Source organism: Theobroma umbraticum, unplaced genomic scaffold (genome assembly GCF_002168275.2).
Source record: "Theobroma umbraticum cultivar Fairchild unplaced genomic scaffold, ASM216827v3 scaffold_44.0, whole genome shotgun sequence".
Classification (NCBI taxonomy): domain Eukaryota; kingdom Viridiplantae; phylum Streptophyta; class Magnoliopsida; order Malvales; family Malvaceae; genus Theobroma; species Theobroma umbraticum.
Window position 1 is genome coordinate 5,556,861 of NW_018397255.1, and position 22,433 is coordinate 5,579,293.

Below are 22,433 nucleotides of genomic sequence, written 5' to 3' on the forward strand. Positions count from 1 at the left end.
GCCTTTCCCATTTTGCCAGTACAACTATTTACCTACAAATAAAGGAAAACCAAAAGTAATGAAGTGATTATCAAGCCATGTTATATGGACATCATTCTTATAAAAAGGAATAATAACTACATTTTGCAAGTGTAGCATGTTGTCCTCTAAACTCAAAAGAACATCAAGTTGTGGAAGCAACATAGAGCAAAAAGAAATGATGACTGTCATAGACAAAAAGGTGGCTTTCAATATGTAGCCTCAAACCAAGATTTAAACTGAGTTTATTTATGCACATTTGACATTTGAGCTGTAATAATCACATTTACTATACAGCTAAGAGATTAAGCACCAATTACTACAATTCCTAGGTAAGTTTGGTAACATCCTACCCTTAAGAAGACAAGTTTACCTACTCCCTGTTGTCAGAATCCAAGAAACCAGTACCAGCAACAATACAGAATTTAATAACCTTGATGTATTTCCTAGCCCCATACCTAGAGGGAATGCTCAAATTAACATAACTCGGAAAAGTGGAATAGTGATTGCAAATAAGTTATCCCTGAAGTAGCTATCTGTGTTGTATGGTTAAAGTTTTGTTGATTGAATAATGCACACAAGATAAAAAAAATATGTCTATAGAAAACAAGATGCTTTGTTTGCCATTTATCAGTTTAGAGCTTTGAGGGAAAAAAATTCATGAATTAGTTCCACTGACAATGTTCTCCATCTAAACTTATAGACAAATCAATCCAATTCAAGCACATTGCATTGAAAATTTTCTTCTTGAACAAAAAGGAAGATGGTACCATGATTGGGATGGCGAGGTCCAGTGAAGTTGATTTCTGGTTATGTTGAATGGCTGTGGTAGACATGGATAACGACATTGCAACTGGAACCCAACGAAAAGCTGCTTTCTTTGCAGCAATACCTTGTGTTCTTTTGCCTCTTGATAACAATGGTAACTTCTCAGAACGAAAACCATTGGCAGAGACTCTAAGCAGAGAAGCCATTTTGACTGCCAAAATAAACAACTAACTAAATAAATAAAAACCTTCATGTCAAAGCTCGATTACAAGCATCTCACAGTTAGAAATTCCACTAGATAAGTTAGTGAAGTATCTTAACTAAGAAGGAGGATTTAAGGTTTAAGATATTTAAAATGAACATTCAACATTAATAGAACCAGTTAAAATTACCAAAATTTAAAATTAATTATAATTCAAGAATTTAAGTTGAAATGAACAGAATAGCAGAATATAAATGAAAATGCAAGGATTTCTACCAAAAAAAAAAAGAGCCCAAACAAAAACGTAAAGAGCTAATGCTGTACGAAAAGCAAGCACTGAGCAGGAGCAAGAGAAATAGTGACGAACTGGAACGCTGATGAAGAAGGGCGGACAGGCAGAACGGATGTGGCGGTGGCGGCCCCCGGGAAAAAGATAGAGGCAGTTACTATGAAGAAGAGAGAATGTGAGAAAACGCAGTTCGTTCGGAGTTAGACAGATGAAGAAGGGCCGCCGGGCAGAACGAATGTGGCGGTGACTAGATGGAGGCAGTAGAGAGAATGTGAGAAAACCCAATTTGTTTGAAGTTAGACATTATACTTTTCATCGTTTGTCTTTATAATTTTGTTTGTCCAATAAAACCCCCGTGACAATTGAATATTAACAAATGGCTTTTCAGACTCATCAAATGCATAAAAAATAAAATGTATTGATTGTTTTATATACACACTAAAATCTTTATGAATTAATATTTTATAAATTAATAATTTTAATTAAACAATATTTTTAATTGATTCCAACTTAAGATCAAAGTGATAAATTAATAATTTTACTAAATTTATAAAATAATATATTTAAATAAAACACATAAATCTCACTGTAGATAAATTAATAATCTTCTTATATATCAAAATTATATATACATGACTCAATTAAAAAGTATTTATAAAATACGACTCTAATATTATTTATTTCCTCTTTATGATGTGATCAAATTATACAATTAATTTATATACTTTGTCAAAATGGTGAATTTAGTCATTGTATAATAAAATTGAGTTTTATATGTTTCAAAATTAAAAACATCAATTCAGCTATTGACAATGTTAATTTTTTTTTATTATACTATTAAAATAGCATTTGATTGTGTTAACATGACATTTTTAACTAATGTGAATTAAATTTGAATATATGATTATGTGTTAATGATCATATGGCATTTTCACGAATGATGCAATGATAATGTCGATATAACTTGACAAAATACTAACATGAATTTTATTCGTATTGACATGGAATTATCGAATGTAAGGTTGTCATGTAAAATTTATTACTATCAAATGGAAATAAGGCCTAAACAACCTAAGCACGTCTTAAACATAAAACTTATTAAGATTTTTTAATCATCTTAACAAGATAGTATTTTGTTAAGTTAGATTTTTTTTTTTTGCCATTTGATAATAATAAATTTCACATGGTAACTTCATATTGGATAATTCCATATTAGCACTTATAAATTTTATATTAATACTTGGTCACACTATGTTAGCACTATCATTGTATTAGTTGTGAAAATGTCAAAACATTATTATGATGTCATTAGATTCAACATCATATCAATAAAAGAATATCACACCAATATAACTAAACACCATGTCAATATAAATAACAGAAAAATTTTAACATTGTTAATGATTGGATAAATATTATAAATTTTAAAAAATAAAAGACTTAATTTTACAAATTATTATACAAATATTAAATTGACTACTTTGACAGAGTATATGGACTAATTGCAGAATTTAATCATATAATACTTATATCAAATGTAGAATGGCATAATTTGCTACAATTTCTTTTTGAAAATTTTTTATTTTTAAGCAATCCCTTGGTAAAGAGCTAATAATTTAAAATTATCTCTTTTATCAAGAATAGCAAATAATAAATGCCATGAGTAATCACAACCTAAATTATTCTTTATCATTGGAGGAAAAACCTTTGTGAAGGATGCTGCCACAAAAGATTATTTGCTTTGCCGAGGAGAAACCAAAGGCGACCACAACCCCAACCCAACGCGCCACATGGCATTGCTTGAGGATGCAAAGATTGGCTTTGCTCCCAACTCTCTCTCCCTAATTCCATTCACTCGTTTTTCCTTATCATCCAAGCCACCTAATTAAATTAGTAACACTCTCTTTATTTAATAGAGGGTAGACAAGATTAATAACAAGCTCTAAAAAATAAAATTCCCTTCATTTTCTCTCTCACGCCCAACTCCCAACAACTCTCTCTCAGTCAAGATTTGTTCTCTCAGTGACACAACTGAACAAAAGGAAAAGCTAATGGCGGAAGAGAAAGAATCAACGTCGATTCCACTGAGCCAAGCCGAAAATGGTGGTGTTGATCCCGAAGATCCGGCTAAGTCTCCACCTAGCTCCCCCAATTCATCCACTCGCAAGGTCTATTTTTCCCTTTTTACCCTTTTCTTGATCTGCTTTTAAATTGAACTCTTGACTTCCCAAGCCATGGATCCGTTCCATCAAGTTTTGAAATCTTTTTTCTTGGACTTATCTTAAAATTTAATACTTTAAATGTAATTTTAACTGAAGATTTGAAGGTGATGTACTTTGTGACTAACGAAAGATTGAGTGCGAGAGAGGAAAACCACAGTGGATTTGAAATGTAGGAAGTGAAAATGGTCAAATACCACTCAAGATTTGTCATAATCTCTTCTTTACTATGTTTATTTGCTGTGAACCGGTTGAATTCCAAGTTATAGCCACACAATTTTTATTGTTGTTGAATGTCTCCGCCGTGGTTTGACTCGTGTTTAAACGAGGGGAAATCATGTTTCCTTGATGATGTTTTGGTATATTGAGTATGGAAAACTAATTAACAGCGATGTGTTAGGATGATAATATTGTTTCACGTTTTAGAATTTGAAGGACCCTGTGCAATGGATTGGACCGTGGATATGGACTTACCCTATTGGTGCTTCCAAGATAAATTTTGTGCTTATATATTTTATGATTATATCATTTGGCATTTCTATGTCAGCCATAAAATAATTTATGGAAATTCAAGCACTCTAATTTTCAAGAATAATTTTTAAGTCATTGTACAAAGGACTCAAGGTTTGAGTACTTTATTGGTATTATAATAATATTGTTTGAACCCCAAAAAAATGTGCTAGCTTCAATGAACTCTTGGAAAGTATGGAAGCAATGAGAGTGTTTTTTTGCTATCATTATTTTTTAAAATCTTATTTTTGTGATGTTAATGAAAAACTTTATCTTCAAGTCTGACATTCTGTTTAAATAATTGTTCAGGCTTGTTGTTTTGTTCTCCAGAGTTGGGTCTCGAAGAAGTTCATGACTGGATGGTATAAAGCTTTAATATTTCCCAAAATGTTTTCAGTGCTTGGTTGTTTCTTGTGATATTTCAAGGCTAACAATGTTTTGACATGCAAAATTGCAGTGTGGTCCTTTTTCCTGTGGCAGTTACATTTTTCATTACATGGTGGTTTATTCAGTTTGTTGATGGTTTCTTCAGTCCGTTATATGAACAACTTGGTATTGACATATTTGGTATGTTTAACTGTTCAACTCATGGCTTCAATGTTTGTAGAGTATTCAAGTATGGCTAAGTTTGTAGGTTCTTGCCTCCTATCATCATTTTAAAATATAGTAAGTATGCTTTACTATAGTCAAATCCCAAAATTTCTGCATAATTTTAAAATATATGTTTATTGCAAAAAAGAAAACTGCAAATAATCATATGAAGTTCTATAAAGAAATTCAAAGAAGGATAGAACTCAAGATCACTATTGAGGTTTTTAACTCCACAGCGATTAAGAGTGCTACTAGAAGTTGTAGGCTGAGGATTTTAAAAATGAGATCTTTTTCCTTTTTCTAAATATCATAAGAACCATTTATGATTTGTCTCATATTTTAGGTTGTAAATTTTCTGAATCAATTTGGAATGATTGTTATATGTTACATGTCAAAACTCACTGCTTCATCAAACAACACTCTTCTTTCTTTTCATTCTTGCATTTTATGCAAATCTCTTAAGTGATTTTTATGCTCGGAGCAATGATTGTCTGAGCTGTGATGACTATGTGCAGGACTGGGATTTATCACTTCTCTGCTTTTTGTCTTCTTTATTGGTGTGTTTGTTTCATCATGGATGGGAGCTGCTGTTTTCTCAGTGGGAGAATGGGTTATAAAGCGAATGCCCTTTGTCAGGCATATATACTCAGCCTCAAAACAAATTAGTGCTGCAATATCTCCAGGTTTTACCTAATTAACTACTCTGATTATCTGATTTTTGTCATAAATTTAGTTCAATAAATGATTTGCATCTGCATAAGTACTTTCACACATTTTCGTGAGCCATGATTGTGAATGCATGTACTGTTATAGTTGGTACTTTCACTCATCCGCGTAAGTACTCTGCTTATTTGAAAGCAGGCCACTGTGTTAATACACTGTTATAGTTTGTATTTTCACACATCCGCATAAGTACTCTGCTTTATTGGCTTGAAAGCAGGCCACTGTGTTAATATACTGTTATATTTTTGTTAGAATAGCATTCAGAATGCATTCATAATTTGTTGTCACAACTTGTATGATGTTTGGGGCTGTTTAAAGTTTTGTTAGAAGAGCATTCACAATGTTTTCATAATTTGTTGCCACAACTTGTATGAGTGGCTGACTTCAATTAATGCTTGTGCCTGTATTATATTCTGTGACTATATTCATGCCGCTTCTGAATTTGGCAGTTCAAGGGTACATACACTATTCTTATCCTTCAAAAAAACATTTACAATATGGTTATATCACTTCAAAGCTTTGCAACTCTATAATTTTGCTTCAAACATACAATGATATCATCTTTGTCCCTGTAGATCAAAATACAACAGCATTTAAGGAGGTGGCTATCATTCGTCATCCTCGTGTTGGCGAATATGCATTTGGCTTTATTACATCCACTGTTATTCTTCAGGTACTATTTTAATATTTTTCTCCTTTTTTTTCTAACATACACTGCTTTTCCGTTAATTCCATTTCTGCGTCTCACTTGATCTTGGATTATTCAAAGGGCATTTAAAATGTGTAGTTGCCTCTTATATGGCTTACTGATTGATTAAACGAACAAAGAATATGATTAAGGATTTTCTTTGGGTACATAAGACTTCATATGCTCTGTGAAACAAATTGGCATGGAAAAAAAGGTCTCTTGGGTAACCACCCACAAGCATTTCTTATGTTGTCTTAGGTTATGGAATGCTCTATGGGAATGACCTTTGATGATATGATCCTCATCTGTCCACATTAGTTGAAGATATCATTTTCTCTAGCTGGTGCTCGGAATTTTGGAACAAAGGCATAATGTGTGATAGCTTGCTTATCTCTTAAATGATCTTTTCTGAAGGAGATTTGTCATATGATTTTCAAAGATATTTATCTCCCTGAAAACAGCTTCTAATATTTTATTAACAAATTTAAAACTTGAAAGTGTTAGAGATGACAAATCCTCATTTACTTTATTGGGTTTGCTTAGAATATGATAGGTTTGTCAGCGTTCCTATTTGGTCATAGTGGAGCTGTTTTTATCAAAGTGCTGCCACATTGGTTGACATTTATCACACTTGGAAAACCTTAAATCTTCATTGTCAATCCAAAATCTCTACAGCTGTATAAATAAATGCACTACATTTTATAACCGAAACGTATAGTGATTTATAACCTTTACATTGTCATTGTCTTTAATAAAATATGGTTGAGACATCATCATATTTTTTGAAGGCAACCTTTGTGTAAGAGAGAAGTGCAGAGCCACAACCGTAGGGAGAGAGTCCATGAACCTCAATTTCTCTTATGTAGAATTTAAGCTTCTGTGGTGTGTGTGGGTGGATGGGAGGGTTTATGTGTGTGTATGTGTGTTAATGGGTGGGTGGGTGTGTGTGTTCAATTACTTAAAAAATATAAGAAGCATTCCCTATTGTGATTATGCATAAATTCCAGCACAATCTGCAAGCCTAGTGAAGATTCTTCGTCCCTTTCTATATTGGTGGCTGATGATTTAGTTTGTTCTGTGATATGCTTCGCTGAAATTAAGAGAGACACACAGTTTCCATTTCATGGATGTTTATCCTAACTCTTACTGGGATGATTATACTATGCCACTTATTCTATGAGATCCGATATGAATGAATTCTGCTTCTCTTGGTTATGGTTTTTGAGTCACGTAATAGCAAAATGCTCCTTTCTGGAGTGTCTTCTTTTTCCCAACAAGTTCCTCAGTGATTTTGCTTGTTGATTGTGTATTGTAGAGAGAAAACGAAGATGAAGAGCTATGCAGTGTTTTTGTCCCAACAAACCATCTATACATTGGTGATATCTTCCTGGTGAACTCCAAAGAGATCATAAGGCCAAATCTCTCGATTCGAGAAGGCATAGGTATTTTTTTCTATTTCTCTGAGGAATTCCTTATCTTGTCATCATGGTCTTTCTCTACGCTTACTAAAGAATGCCAGTACTAGAAAATTAAGTAAGAATGGTGTTTATATCTTCCAACAATAATTCTTCTTATTCTTGCTATCTTTGGATATGCTTCTTGGTTTCTGATGTTTGTACATGTCAGAAAGAGATTAACTATAGAAAAGGATTTGTATAGTTGAACGATATGGTTTAGATTAAGGCTCAGTTGAATTCATGGGAAAAGGAGTCCCCGTGATTGGGGAGAAAGGGAACAAGAGTTTAGGTTTTGTATACTGGTTGTGCACTTCATTTCTAACCATATGTTTTCTTTGTTCTTATTTATTTGGTCATAATGCAGAGATAATTGTTTCTGGAGGTATGACGATGCCACAAATAATCTCTCCTCAAGAAAGGGTTGCCCGGCAGAACGAAAGAATTCCATTGAACAGAATAATGTAAGACGTACGGGAGAGACGCCAGGTAGCTGTATAAGTACTTTCCCTGAGTTGGGTTGAAGCGTGAAAAAATTCTTTGGCATCAGCAACCTTGGATGAGGTTGGTTGCATATACAATCATTTTTCTGCACTTGTCTAATTACATAAATAGTAGCTTTGCCTGTCACCTCTGTTTGGTAGTGTAATTTTCTTACTACATCAATGTTATAAACAATGTTATACTATGATTTTATTAAAAGTCAACACTCATGACAGAGAATGTATATTTTAATATTGGATCTCTCCCACTCTCTCTCTCAATTTTTTTGCATTTCTTTTGTGGCAAAGACTCGAAGAAAAATAACATAGTAGCTTTGGTTCTCACCTCTCTCTCTCTTTCATTGATAACTGTGGGTTAAGTATCAACAGAAAATCTCGCAAGCTATACTAGTTCTACCTGACGAGAAGAAAAATCTAGAGCTGCCTACTTCTAGACACTAATATTTGCTCAATTAAAATGAACGTCCACAAGACGGTTAGGCCATTGGAGTTGGACAAAATAAAGTATCGTAATCGGTCTGGATTAAGTCCAATCTGGTTTAGAAACAGGCCCAGCTGGTAGCTGTGGCGAGCAACTTGACGCATAAAAAGTTTACACTTTTTTATATTTATTTAAGAAGAGATTTATAATTTTTTATGATAAATTTGACATTTTATTGTTGGTATATAAATAATATATATTTATTTAATAGATCAATTTTCACTTCAGCCATCTCTTCAAATATCTTTATATACATAAATCCAATTAAAAAAACCATCAATTAAATGAATCATGCATGTAAAAATTATGAGTCGAAATTAAAGCGATAAATTTCAAATATATAAATTGAAATTTTAATTTTAATTTGTTATAAATGAAAATTATATATTTGTCTTTATATATATATTTACAAAGGTTTTACTTTATTTTATTAATTAGGTTGGTGATTTTTTACCAATTCATTTGTTACTTTTTTATGAAAGAAAAAACATAATCGAGAATATTACAATGATTTTATTGTATATTTTTATTATTGAATGGATTATCAAAATTTTATATGTATCGTACGATTAATGAAGAATTATCACGTAACTGAAGAGTGAGTATGCATTTTACCATTACATTGCTGTTGATGATGAAAGGCAAGAGCATTATCTCGTCCAGTCCACATACCTGGGCCAATGGGAATCACTCGATGCTTGTTTCTCTTCCATCTAACTTCAAACTACTTGGCATATTCTCTTTATAACCCACGGACTTTATTAAAATTGCACCCCAGTCCCTTTCCCAGATTTCGAGGGCCAAATTAAACCAAACCCGCAAACCTTCAGTCGAAATTCGAAACCCCAACAAAACCCTAACTTCCCGAACCCTAACCCCGCGAATCATTTCTTAAAGGCTCCAAATTCAAATACCTTGAAGAAGAAGAAGAAGAGTTGACATCTTCGAATTTTCAATGGATTTCGACGAGTACGAATATTTGGAAAAAACCGTGGAGGAGCAGGAAGATCCGAAGAAGAAGAAGAAAGACGGAGGAGGATCTGGAGAAAAGAGCGAGAGAAGCTACAGGAAGAGAGATGGGGAGAGAGAGGAAGATGAAGATGAAGGCAAGAGCAGCAGCAAGAAATCGAGAGGCGGCCGCGATGAGGACGACGAGGAGAGGCGAGATCGGGATAAGGATCGGCATAGAAGCAGCCGCGACAGAGAAAGGGAAAGGGAGAGAGAGAGGGATAGAGATAGGGATTTAGACAGGAGGAGTGGTAGAGAGACGGAAAAGGAAAGGGAGAGGGAGAGGAGAGATAGGGATAAGGAGAAAGAGAGGGATAGGGAGAGAAGAGAGAGGGAAAAGGAAAGAGAGAGGAGGGAAAGGGAGAAGGAGAAGGAAAGAGAGAGAGAGAGGAGAGAGAGAAGCAGTAGTCGGTCGAGGAGACACGAGAGTGATCGCGAGCGAGAGAGGGAGCGGGAGAGAGAACGCGAAGTCGTCGATATCAGGGATAGCAGGTATCTTTTTATCTTCTTATTTTTAATTTTATATGTAAATTATATGTGCAAATTGAAATTTCGAGTGCCAATGTGGAAGTTTTGGAATGTTTATGCCGATTGTAGAGGTGACTGAAGGAGTGCTAAGTTCAAGCAAATATAAATTTGCATTGTGTTTTTGTAATCCAATGTGTGTTCTTTCACATTATACTAGTGATAGGTGGCTCAGTGTTAGAAAAAGAGCCTGAAATGCATGCTTATGCAAAGGGAGGTAGCTCCCTTCCATAATACCTGTCCGCACCTCCCCACGGTTTGAAGTTCTAATTGTTGGGTTGTCCCCTTTGGGATGAAGTTGATGCTTTTTTCTTTTTTTTTTTGTATGTTTTCATCCGTTTGAGTAATTGTGTGGTGAAAAAAGGGGTGAGGGGGTTTTTTAATTGTATTGATCCTTTACAGTTATAGAACTATTGTACCACTTGGATGGGCATTTTTGATATGATGTGGATGGCGTGCTAGTGTGAATTTTTACACACCTGTTATTTTTAGAGCTTGGTTTTGTTGATATTTTGACGTTTAAAGTTGTTTATCTGAATTTTCTAACGAATATGGACGCTGCAGGAGATTCAAAGAGAAGAAAGAAGTAGTGGAGCCAGAAGCTGATCCTGAGAGGGACCAGAGAACTGTTTTTGCTTACCAGGTAGACCAGATTGCACTTTCTGCTTTCATTTTTGAAGGATTATTAGGCATAAATGTCATACTTATGTTTGTATAAACATGCTTTTTTTCATTTGCACTAATTATTAATTACTTTTCACCTTGAATTGGTTGATGACAGATGCCACTGAAAGCAACTGAGAGAGATGTCTATGAATTCTTCTCAAAGGCAGGGAAGGTTAGTCAGGTTTCTCTTGGTTTTGCCATTTCTTGTTTGAAGGTTCTGTTATAATTTGTCCAGCATGGCTTTCAAGTATGCCAGGGTTCTGCATTAATTGGTTTGGGAAAATTTAATGGGATGATTTTGAAAATTTGAGTGTACACTTGGAATACTAGGTTTATTTCATTAAAACCCTCATTATTGAGATTTCTAGTATGTAGTAATCTCATTTTGTATATTATGCAATATTTCTTCAAATTCATTAATGTCTTCATACATATCTGATAATAACTATAAGTTGATGCATGAAAGACTGTTTAGAATGATGTGAAAGCATATTATTGAGATACATCTGCTTCCTCTTGCAGTATAAGCTCCTCTGCCTTCAGTTACGAGTATTATTATGAGTTTCTTGTGTCTCAACATACTATATATGTGGGGTGAGTTAAAAGCACGTGTTAAACAATATAATCTTGCTGACACCCCTTGATAGGTGTTTGATCATGAAGCTTGGAAGTCTAGAATCCTCCTATATTTAATTTTCAGAGGTTATTATGTTCTGTTACATCTCATATTTTTTCCTTTTATCATTTTCAGGTGAGGGATGTCCGTCTGATCATGGATAGGAATTCAAGACGATCAAAGGGAGTTGGGTATGTGCCTCTATGTTGAGCAAACTTATTCTTTCATTTACAGTTTTGTGAATGAGTATTAGCATCTTTGCTTTCAAGAATCAAGTTTAACTGTATTCTTAAATGCACTAGCAATGCGATAATGATGAGGGATGATGGGAATAGCACTCATGTTTAATCAATTCATGCTGCGTTCACAAGGTAGATGACATAAACCTAAATTTTTTTTTCTACCACCTCTTTTCTGCTTTCATTTTTTTGCAGTAAAGGCAACTGATAAACATGGGTGCCTTACTCCGGTTCTTAACTGGTTAGTGGTTATGATAAGGGTTTAAAGATACTCTTTACTGTTTAAGGTAAAGGTGTTTTTTCCTAGTGACTTAACACTTGGTTAGGCCTTTTCTTTTTCTTGTAATTTATTTTTTTTCAATTTTTAGTTGTTGAGGCTCAAAAGGAGAGTTGGGATTTTTCTTGGTTCTTCATCTTTGACTTTTGGTAGTTTTCAGGGTTTATTCTGATATTCTTAGTTTCATGACTATAATCTAAGCGTTTAGGTGGTGCCTTCCTCGTTTTTTGTTGTTTTTTAATATTGAACAGGACAGGCTACTCCCTTAACCTCCATTTCTTAGCCCTTTTGTGATGTATGATAGCTATTCTGCTTTCCTAATCTTCTTATGCTGATCTAACTTTTTTTTATCACATGAGACATCAGATTCAACAAAAGATACTCAGCATGAGCTCTCTGCACTAGAGTTTTTGTTTCCCTACTTCTCTTTGCTATATGCTTTGTAAGTTTTGATTGTAATCTTTTTTGCCTCATATTTTCGGAGAACCTAATTACCAGTCACTAATTAATTTGCAGGTATATTGAGTTTTATGATGTGATGTCTGTGCCAATGGCAATAGCATTGTCTGGTCAACTGCTCCTTGGTCAACCTGTGATGGTTAAACCTTCAGAGGCTGAAAAGAATCTTGTTCAGTCAAATACTTCTGGTGCAGGCTCAGGTGGTGTTGCTGGACCATATGGAGCGGTTGATAGAAAATTGTATGTGGGGAACTTGCACTTCAATATGACAGAAATGCAGCTTAGACAGGTAATATGACCATTAGCTCATCAGCAGAGTTAGAAGTTACCATGTTTTGATTTGGTTTTTGAATTACTGGTGACTATTTGTCCTTTGATGCTTTTTAAACTTGCTCTTTAATTGTTGATTGGTTGTTAACTTGTTAAAAGAAAATTGTGCATGGAGCACATTCTAATAGTAGTTGCTTAGGAACTAGTCTGCAAATAGTTTTATGAATTTGCTTGAGATTTTTTTTCTTTATCCTTTTTCCTCTATTGACATTTGTTATTATCATTGTTATTATTTAAAGGTTCATGATATTCATTTTAAATCTTTTTCCCCTATTGACATTATCCAGTTTTGTTGTTATCATTGTTATTCATTTCAAACCCTTTTCTCAACTATATGTTAATGGCTCAGATATTTGAACCTTTTGGTCCCGTGGAGCTTGTGCAACTACCACTTGACCTAGAGACTGGGCAGTGCAAAGGTTTTGGGTTTGTTCAGGTTAGTTATAACTAAAGACTTTGTAATGTTTATTTTCTTGTATGATGTAAATATGTATGTACTTGTTTGTTGTTTGTTCTTTACAGTTTGCTCAACTTGAGCATGCAAAAGCTGCTCAAAGTGCATTGAATGGAAAACTTGAGATTGCTGGTCGAACCATTAAGGTAGGCTTGTTAATTTCATGTGCTTGTAGCATTATGTGATTATAGCAGTGTAATTTCTGTGTCAGTTTTGTATGTTTGTTCTTCTTTGACAGTAACTGGCTTGTTGTCTTCCAAATTAACATCTTTGTGGTTAAATTTGCATATAGGTTTCATCTGTGACAGATCATGTTGGTACCCAAGATACTGCAGCAAAATCTGCTGACTTTGATGATGATGAGGGTGGTGGGTTGGTGAGTTGAAAAGCATATTAACATATTAGTATTTAATGAATATTGGTTTTGTAGTCAGTTTGTCACATTTTAATAGTAGTTGCTTAGGAAATGATTTTTTTTTTTGTTTCTTGCTCTTCTTCTCTCTGCTTAATTGGCTCTTGAATTTTTTATCCAGGCTTTAAATGCTCAGTCAAGAGCATTGCTTATGCAGAAACTGGATCGCTCTGGTATTGCGACAAGGTTGGTTTGTACTTTCAAATAGTCCTTTACAGTTTAGTCATATCATATATCTAATGTTTTAACTTTGCAGCATTACGGGCTCACTTGGAGTACCCCTTCTTAATGGGTCAGCTCCTAATCCACAGGCTGTTACCTTGCCTGTCAATGGCCAAGCTGCATATCCAGCACCAATTCTACCTCCAATCATGTCTACTACAGCCATTGATCCTATCGGACAGCCCAGTGAGTGTTTGCTGTTGAAGAATATGTTTGATCCTGCTACTGAGGTTTGAAATTTTCTTGTTCTTAACTTGCTATTCACTTGTTATTTTTTATCTGCTTTCTTTTTTGCTTCCTTGTACATAGTAGTAAATTTCTGTAACTTCTGTGGCAGACGGAACCAGATTTTGATTTGGAAATTAAAGAGGATGTTGAAGAAGAATGCAGCAAATATGGCCGGGTGAAGCATATATATGTGGACAAGTAAGCATTACACTTTCTATTGCACTTGGATAAGATAAGTTTTACAGTCATTTCATTTTTGTAGTTGGCCCCATCAATATGCTGTTCAAATGCGGATAAGTAAATTTATAGCCATTTTTATTGTTAATTATCTATTAGAATAAACAGCAAATGGTTCATCTAAGTTGAAAAATGGGAAAGTTCTGTCAGTTTAGTGCTTGGTTTGCTTTATTTGATAACTCTGTTAAATTATAAACCAGTAATTGAAGATGTATTTTTTGATGGTCTGTAGTTGGGAGGAAATATTGAGTCTAATGACACATCCATCCTCTTCCTTTGTCCATTGCAGTCATTTGCTCCTTTAGATTGCTTGACTTTGCATTAGAATATTCCTAATTACCATATTACCTGTGTTTCACTGTAATAATGTTTGAGAAGACTATGAATGGATCTTGATACTGAAATCTGTATCCTTCAATCAGTTGCTCTATAGACTGGAAATATAGGGCTATAAAATGCAAAGGATGCGCACATATTTTAGGTCTATTAATCTGTTTGTATTGTTTTAAGAATCTATTTAGAAATACATGTGCAAGTGTATGGCGATTATGCATGTTGTGTATCTGGTGGTATTTGACCTTTCTTGGCTACAAGGTAGGAATTCACATACTTTTGGTGGTCATTTCAGAATGCTCGGTTAGGTGCCAATCAATGACTAATGGCATTTTTTTATATTGTAAAGCTTTTGTAGGCTTTAATAATTTTAACTTGTCAGATTTCCTAATTCAATTTATGTCAACAATTGAAAATTGTAATGAACTTTTATGAGGAAAGAAGTATTTGCTTTGCCTTTTCCTGACTGCAGCTTAATGCTAAGTGTGTTTCTGTATAACACCTTCTCATCTTTTATACAGAAACAGTGCCGGTTGCGTGTATCTTCGATTTGACTCTGCAGAAGCAGCGGGCAAAGCTCAACGTGCAATGCACATGAGATGGTTTGCAGGCCGATCAATATCAGCCTTTTTTATGGTAAAAATGTTTTTCCAACCTAACTCTGGCTTGTGTATGGCCCTTTCTCTCTGTCTAAGTTGTTTTAGTGCACATAAAGCCCCTATAAAAGTTATATGAAGATCTGTCTCTAGTCAATTTTCTAAGTTCATTATCCTGGTGTTTAAAGAATTTCTTTCTGCAAATTCATCTGGGAATTTGACCTCCTTAGGTAGGCTGTGCAGGCTTTTGCCAAAGTTGTTCAGATAGAACTACAACTGTTCTATATGCTGATACCTAGAATCGTGTAAACAGACATGAAAACATAATGTAACTCATGTTTCTGTATCAACCTTCAAACATTCCTGTGCAACCAAATATCTTCAACTTTCATTTTCAGTCTATAATTGCTTTCCACTTTCATGGTCTTCTTAACCTTTACTAGAGTTGGAATGGACCTTAGTTTCTTAATTATCATTGAAGCTTCATCAGCTGAAACTAGCTGATACTATCACTTAAAAGCTGTATGTGTCTTTAGGGATGATTAAGGACGCAGTGCAGGAGTTATTACTATTTCCTGTTAGTGTGATTCGCTCTAGTATGTTTTCTGGTGTCTTCTGGTCTAGGGGTGACTGATGCTCTGTTTTAGTTGAGTAATTTTGTAATTTATATTATAAATTAACATTTCTTGAAACTTTTGCAGCAACCACACGAGTATGAAGCAAGGTTCAATGGTTGAACAGCTTTCAGTGTTTCAGTTGCAGGATTGAATTAGGATATTTTTCAATGTGGATGTTTCTGATGTCTAGAGGGTAGGTTTATTTCTGAACTCGTTTTGTCCTGAGTTTAGAATTTTATATTCATACAAGATATCTAAATATAAGATAATATATTTCTTTAACTTTTATTGCTTCTGTAATATGCGTAATGAGTCTGCCTTGTAATTGGTGCCATCCAAAAAATATTCATTTAAGATCACCTCTCTGCTTGTTGGTACGGTTGTTCCTTATCAAATTCATCTTTGGGTTTATAGCTTGCTCGTTGGGCAAGTTTATGGACAAGGAAACATAATAATTTGAGAGTAATCATTCTTTTAAAAAAATTTAAACTGATTTTCCTCGTAAATGATAAAACAAAAAAAAAAAGAGTTAATCTGTTATACAAGTATTTTCTGAAGTGTGTTTTTTAATGATTTTCTGAGATACAAGAAGAATTTCAAATTAAGATCCCAATTGAACTAGAAAACGATAGATTTAGTACGTTTTACATTTATGATTCTGAACTAAGAACTAAAATTAATATTAAACAAGTCAAGATATATGTAGTTAGATTGTGATTCTGAACTAAGAACTAAAATTAATATTAAACAAGTCAAGATATATGTAGTTAGATTGTACCGTTAACAATTATTAATTTTGGTTTAATTAATAACTACTAGTTTTGTTTCAATCGTTTTTCTTTGTATCAACGCTGATGTTAATTAATACTGATGTCGAATTTTCATTGAAAATAAAAAAATTTGTTTTGGTCTTGGGCAGGTAAACTCCTTACCAGTGATGCCACGATGGCGCATCTTTTGTTTTTGAACAAAAAGGGCTATCCCTAATTTTTATATTTTCATCAAGTAGAAAACCCAAATGTGGTGCATCTATAAAATTGATGACAATATGTTAATAAAGTTGTCAAAAATAGATACAAACTAAAAAAATCAGACGCTCTGAAGATGGGTTCACCTTTTAAAGAAAGGGAGAGAGAAATTTAAGGAGATCTTTAAGGAAGAAACAATAAGAAAATTTAGAAAAACTAAATATAAACATGTTTCATATGTATATTATCCCATCTTTATTTCAAAGAATGCTGATAATTTAATTGTTTTTTTTTTCTTTTCAGAAAAATTAGACATTAATTCAAGTACTCGATCAATTTTCTTTGAACAGGAAATTAATCTGAGTACTTGAAAATTTTGAAACATTTTTTTGAGAAAGATTTTTGTATTTTAATTGTTAAATAGAAAAACAAATGGAGAAAAGCATGGTTGTAAGCTTGTGTTTGTGTATAATGATACTGTTGAACGTGGTTGAAGAAGCAAAGGCACAAACAACAGGTCAAGCAACATGTTTGGACAAGTGTGGGTTAGAGCATTGTGATCGGCCTGGAAGTTTCGTATGTCAATTGGCCTGCCAATTCTTTTATGGTTGCCCTCCTCCTGATGACAGTCCTTTCGCCCCCAAGTACAATGATGCAGGTACTCCATCATTTCTTATTACTTGGGTTCTTTTTTGATCCCATTTTCGCTCTCACAGAGAACACAAGCTCTTGAAATCAGAATTAATTATAGGAAGCACATCTTATTTCCTTTGTCAAATTCATCTTTACATTCACATTTTGTTGTATGCAGTTGGAAAATACCTCGCTGACCATGAATTCTCTCCCACGCAACCATGGCCATCATCGTCAAGGAAGAATCTTAACAACTAGTTGCAATTACAAATGTAGTTTGTTAAAGGCAACTGATTCTTGTTTGATCCTCTTCTATCTGTAAACCTAATAGACGGAAACTGATTCATCAGTATCCAAGTAATAAAGATCACAAAAACACTTCATTTGGTCTCCCTTTCTCCATGTCTAGCTTAAACCAACTAATTTACGAATTTAATATAACGAAAATCCTTTTTACAAACATATTTGTGGAATATATTTTTCATCTTTGTATCACCTCACGCCAAATAAGACAAAACAATAATACCACTTGATGCACATACATCAAAGTTAATTTTTATTTGATTTTATATTTTATATGAAAATTGTTTTTCACTTATAAAAATAAAAAATATTATTAAAAATAACAATAAAAAATAATTTTTTTTTTATCATTCTTGTTCAGTATCCATAAATGTGGTTGTTCATGAGCAAGATGAACAATTGCGTATATAGTCAGAATATTATTCTTTGGGTTTTTTTTTTTAATATTTAAGAATTTTAAGCTCAAACTATATCTTGTACATTCTAAGTTCTACTATAAAAATTAATATTAATTTTTATTTTCGATATATGTGATATTGAGCTTCATAATTGGAGGTATCTCTCCCTGTGTCTTATAAATTTTAGCCCATTCATTTCAGCATTCGAATTCCAACTCTTCGAGAGATAATATCAATTTTTATTTTAAATAATAATAATAATAATAATAATTTATCACTACCTTACTCTCGAAGCCATGTTCAAATACAATGGGCTTAAAGCCTAAAAGAGTGGGGACTGAGGTGGATGGGCTGAGCTGGAGCAAGCGGGGCTAATCCATTTTGAAATGCGATGGGAGAGAGCGGTCCAATCGGCGGGAAGACCGCGACCACAGAGAACTGAATTTCGTTAACTTTTAACAAAATTGAAAATCCCAAGCTTCCATATTGCGCATTTTCTCATATTATAAAAACGAAACAAAAAGGAAAACTGTTGCACGCGACCCGAGCTTTTCGCCTGTGCCTTAAACTTCTTTATTACTGTTGTTATTCCCATTCAAACTTCAGATACACAGAGATTGGGTTGCAGTTGCTAAACCTCTTTGGCTTAATTTAAACAAAGAGTGTTTGGTTTCAGTTTCTGTTCCACTCTCTTGCTCTGCATATAACGGTAAATCCAACAACCCCCAAATGTTTTCGTTTTTGATTGGTTTGTTCTTGATGTTTTGTTCCTAAATTGGTTGGGGAAAACGGCGAAGGGGAAAAAAGTAGAACGAAAAGCAGATGGATAGGTACCAGAGGGTGGAGAAGCCCAAAGCAGAGACTCCCATCAACGAAAATGAAATTAGGATAACAACTCAGGGCAGAATGAGGAACTATATTACCTATGCCACCACTCTCCTCCAAGTAACTTGCTCTTTCTTTTCGCTCCTCGTATTTTACTTTGTTTCAACAAAAATATATTACTATGTAATGTAATTGTTGGGGTTAAATGCGTTCTGAAGAATGAGCAGATCTATGAAGCTGTAATTTTTGACAATTTATACGTTAGTGCACTTTTATGGTGGTATTTAGGTTATGAGAAACAAGAGTGGAGTAACGATATCGTAATAAAATGTGTTCCGGGACATCCTCAAACGGCCTATGTAGGATATTAATGGTGGACTCTGTTCCATTGAACGGGTTCTACTCGTGTGAGTTAACATATTTTCGGTCTGCCAATAGCAATGGGTTATTATTACAGGCTGAAGAGATCTTTCGAATTTTGATTAATGGAAATTTCATTTTGTTCTCCAATTCAAATAGTATGCTTTTGGAAGCTAATTCTGGTTATTCGGTAATATTGCAATTTTAAATTACTAGAAAAATATCTCCTTTGAAATTTGCCTTGTGGGGAGAAAGAAATTTGTTTTTAAAATTCTTGATAAAGCAAAGTTAAATCGTATTTGCTCTGGTCCTTTTTTTTTTTTTTTTGACTTTTGTGCTGGATTAGCCATGATATTTTGTTGACAGTTCTGCAAATTTTTTTCTCTATTCAATTTTATTGATGAATGCATTTTGTGTAGGAGAAAGGGTCCAGTGAGATTGTTCTTAAAGCAATGGGCAGAGCCATTAATAAGACTGTGATGATTGCAGAGCTGATCAAGGTATATTGAAGACGGTTCTCTCTCTCCTCTCAGACCCATGTGAACAAGTATATACGCATGTCCTTTTTTTTTTTTTTATCATTTATATTAAAGTTTGTGTTTTCAGAGGAGAATAGCTGATCTTCATCAGAATACCTCAATTGGATCAACTGATATAACAGACATGTGGGAACCACTAGAGGAAGGCCTCCTTCCGTATGAAACAGCAGACTTTTTTTATTCTACTAAGTTCCTGCGATGCCATGTTTTTAGAGCATAGAAATCAGGATGATTGGTTCTCTGTCTTATTACAGTCTGGAGACTACTCGTCATGTTTCAATGATCACCATTACATTATCGAAGAAGGAACTGGATACATCCTCCACGGGGTAAATAACTGAGAACTAAGTTTGTTTACATTTGAGACAAAAGTATTGTCTGGTCCCACTTATTTTTAATTGTTAGAATGTGATTGTCAAATTTCTTTCTTTGGATCTAGACATTTTAAGATGCACTTATGGTGACCGTTTGTCCTTTTTTACTTTCCTGAGGAATTGCCTCTTACTTTCCTTTTTTTATATGTAATATGGATTATCTTTATATTACTGAATTCCAATCTTTCATTGAGAAATATTTAATACTTTTGAGTTTCTGTTCTCTGGTTTTGAACTGTGATTCTTTAGGTCTGATCTATTTACTCCTAAAATGCAGATATCAACCTCCTCTTCCGGCTGATCAAGTGAAACCCGTAAATGAATTTGAAGACGATGTAGGTAAGCAATCTTTTGTTGATTTAACAAACCAGTACTTATCAAAAGAAGGTAAAAAAAAGAAGAGAATTATTAGTAATATCTAATATTTTGATGTTGTCTAATTTCAGAGGCTTCACCAAGGACACGAGGAAGGGGACGAAGTAGTCGAGGAAGGGTTAGGGGTAGAGGTATTTCTTGCTACTATAACATATAAGGTCTTCAATTTGAATATGTCCACTTTTCTTTTCTATTACTAATTATATTTAGAATCATTATCACAAAAGCAATTTCGTTGGCCCTAATGGTGCATCAAAATTCAGGGTCATCAAATTACATCTTTTTTGTGCGTAGTTGATGTGAAAAGCATGCATCTCCTTTACTTTTTCTTTGGCCATTATGTATCGTTTTATTTTGGTTTATTGTTGCATTGATCTTTGGTATATCTTTGCATCCATTCTTTGTAGTTTTGTTGACAATATGTGCACTTTCTAGAGCATTTAAATAATTAAAATAAAAAAAGGGGAAGAAAGAAACTCTCGTTTCCCTCCGTCTCTCTTTGAAACTGCAATGGAGGTTCCTCTTGTTAATTGCAGCACTTTTGAAGCCATCATGTTGTATCCTGTCGTATAACTTGATAAATATGCTCATTGGATGTGTTCTGCCTCTTTGATGGATACAGGAAATCATGGAGTTGGGGAATATAATGGTGATGGTTGGGATGGTGGGCGGGGTTTTGGCGGCAGAGGTCGAGGACGTGGAAGAGGTCGTTCTTTCCTAGGTCGAGGACGAGGCTATGGTGTTGGAGGATACTATGGCTATGGTGAGTCTGATGCACCTCATGTCCAAGGCCGTGGTAAGTTTGTGCTTTGAATCAGAGTTGGAAGTATGTTGTTTTTGTTCACTGCTATCTTGTTTTTGAATAGTGAGAAATGAATGTTTCACTTTTATACCTTGGAAGTGGTGCACATAATTTTAATGTTCAAGTTCATCTTTTAGCTAGGTTAACTAGCTTCTTTCCAGGCAATATGCCATTCAGCGCGTAATTTTGTATTATATGCTTATGCCAAATGGTTTTTTAATTAACATAGTTGCAATATTCAAGTACTTTGCTGTTTCTTTTGCATTATATATTTTTCTTTAGCATAGAACCATTGTCTTGGGGAAAACTATGCACCTTGCTGTAATTCATGTTTCAAAAGTTTCCTTTGCTGACATGTTAGTAAATGAGCAAATGATAAAGTTGGAATAATGAAGAGCATGCAATTCTCCCAAGCAAGAACCGGCTATCACAAAATGTCTACGAAGAGCAGACACCAAATACTTTGATTTTGATATGACATGCCATCCTTTTTTGACTATTATATGCGATGGGTTTATACTATATTGTGTTTGTGTTTGTTTGTTATACTTTTTCTAATGTTGTTGGCACTATATGATTTGCATTTTATCATGCTTGTTTGGCTGATCTTAGGTTTGTTAGTCATGGGAGCTAACATTTGCAAAAAAGTTTCAACTTTAACAGGGCGTGGTCGGGGCAGGGGAAGGAGCCGTGGGCGTGGTCGTTACTTTAGGTCAGATGGACCAGTCCAAGCAAACGCTGCTTGAGAAGCAGACATCTTGTAGTTGGTGTGGCACTGAACATGATATGTGGATGCCTGCTCTACTTGTGTCTTCATGAAGTTGACAATATTTAAGAGAGGAGTCGTTCATTTCAAGTAGTGGGAGTGTAGCAGCCATGGTGCTTGCAGTTTTGTCATTTTCTAATTGTGGTGTAGGAATGTTTTTTTCAGTGATTCTCTGACAAGTCTTTGTACAATTTTCACAACCTTTTTTTTTTATTCTTAATTTCAATACATCTGCATGCTAACGTGGTTCAGGATCCCATTTTTTTTTGTTCCCAGTTTTACCTCAACCTATTATACCTCAATTTTTCTGTATGGAACTTACATCTTGTATTTGAATCATGATTGTTTAGAAAATAAAATCTACTGGAATTTGAATTGAAAACAGCAAAATGGTTGGGAAGTGATGTGTGATTTGGAAGTATTAT

The 22,433-nt window shown here is 34.2% G+C and overlaps 4 protein-coding genes across 5 annotated transcripts in view; 3 read left to right on the forward strand and 1 right to left on the reverse strand.

Moving 5' to 3' along the window:
* The window catches only part of LOC110408916 (4-hydroxy-tetrahydrodipicolinate reductase 2, chloroplastic-like), a 5,308-nt gene extending 3,744 nt beyond the window's left edge, over positions 1-1,564 (reverse strand). Inside the window, exons 1-3 of one of the 2 annotated variants that reach the window (XM_021418060.2) lie at positions 1,356-1,564; positions 789-997; positions 1-32 (exon numbers count right to left, since the gene is read on the reverse strand). The exon at positions 1-32 is cut by the window's left edge and continues 206 nt beyond it. In XM_021418060.2, coding sequence (XP_021273735.1) covers positions 1-32; positions 789-992 — 236 coding nt within the window. In that variant the 5' untranslated portion in view covers positions 993-997; positions 1,356-1,564. Of the gene's footprint in view, positions 33-788; positions 998-1,264 lie in introns of both variants that reach the window. The other variant, XM_021418061.2, reaches the window with a different exon arrangement.
* Positions 1,565-3,040: 1,476 nt separating this feature from the next.
* LOC110409472 (protein LIKE COV 2-like) lies at positions 3,041-8,208 on the forward strand. The gene is made up of 7 exons (XM_021418823.2): positions 3,041-3,445; positions 4,316-4,368; positions 4,464-4,573; positions 5,113-5,280; positions 5,896-5,993; positions 7,324-7,450; positions 7,830-8,208. Exons 1-7 carry the CDS (start codon positions 3,329-3,331, stop codon positions 7,928-7,930), a joined length of 774 nt encoding a protein of 257 aa, XP_021274498.1. The 5' UTR covers positions 3,041-3,328; the 3' UTR covers positions 7,931-8,208.
* A 1,000-nt stretch (positions 8,209-9,208) lies between these two features.
* LOC110429361 (Splicing factor, CC1-like protein) lies at positions 9,209-16,024 on the forward strand. Its single transcript, XM_021445372.2, has 13 exons — positions 9,209-9,946; positions 10,544-10,622; positions 10,761-10,817; positions 11,397-11,452; positions 12,294-12,525; positions 12,916-13,002; positions 13,089-13,166; positions 13,313-13,396; positions 13,554-13,618; positions 13,689-13,884; positions 13,992-14,080; positions 14,974-15,088; positions 15,750-16,024. The coding sequence occupies exons 1-13, from the start codon at positions 9,402-9,404 to the stop codon at positions 15,783-15,785; spliced, it is 1,719 nt and encodes a 572-aa protein (XP_021301047.1). The 5' UTR covers positions 9,209-9,401; the 3' UTR covers positions 15,786-16,024.
* Positions 16,025-18,465: 2,441 nt separating this feature from the next.
* On the forward strand, positions 18,466-22,250 carry LOC110429362 (uncharacterized). Its single transcript, XM_021445373.1, has 9 exons — positions 18,466-18,676; positions 18,765-18,912; positions 19,572-19,652; positions 19,759-19,847; positions 19,946-20,020; positions 20,343-20,404; positions 20,512-20,571; positions 21,063-21,236; positions 21,906-22,250. The coding sequence occupies exons 2-9, from the start codon at positions 18,790-18,792 to the stop codon at positions 21,986-21,988; spliced, it is 747 nt and encodes a 248-aa protein (XP_021301048.1). The 5' UTR covers positions 18,466-18,676; positions 18,765-18,789; the 3' UTR covers positions 21,989-22,250.
* The last annotated feature ends 183 nt before the right edge of the window (positions 22,251-22,433 follow it).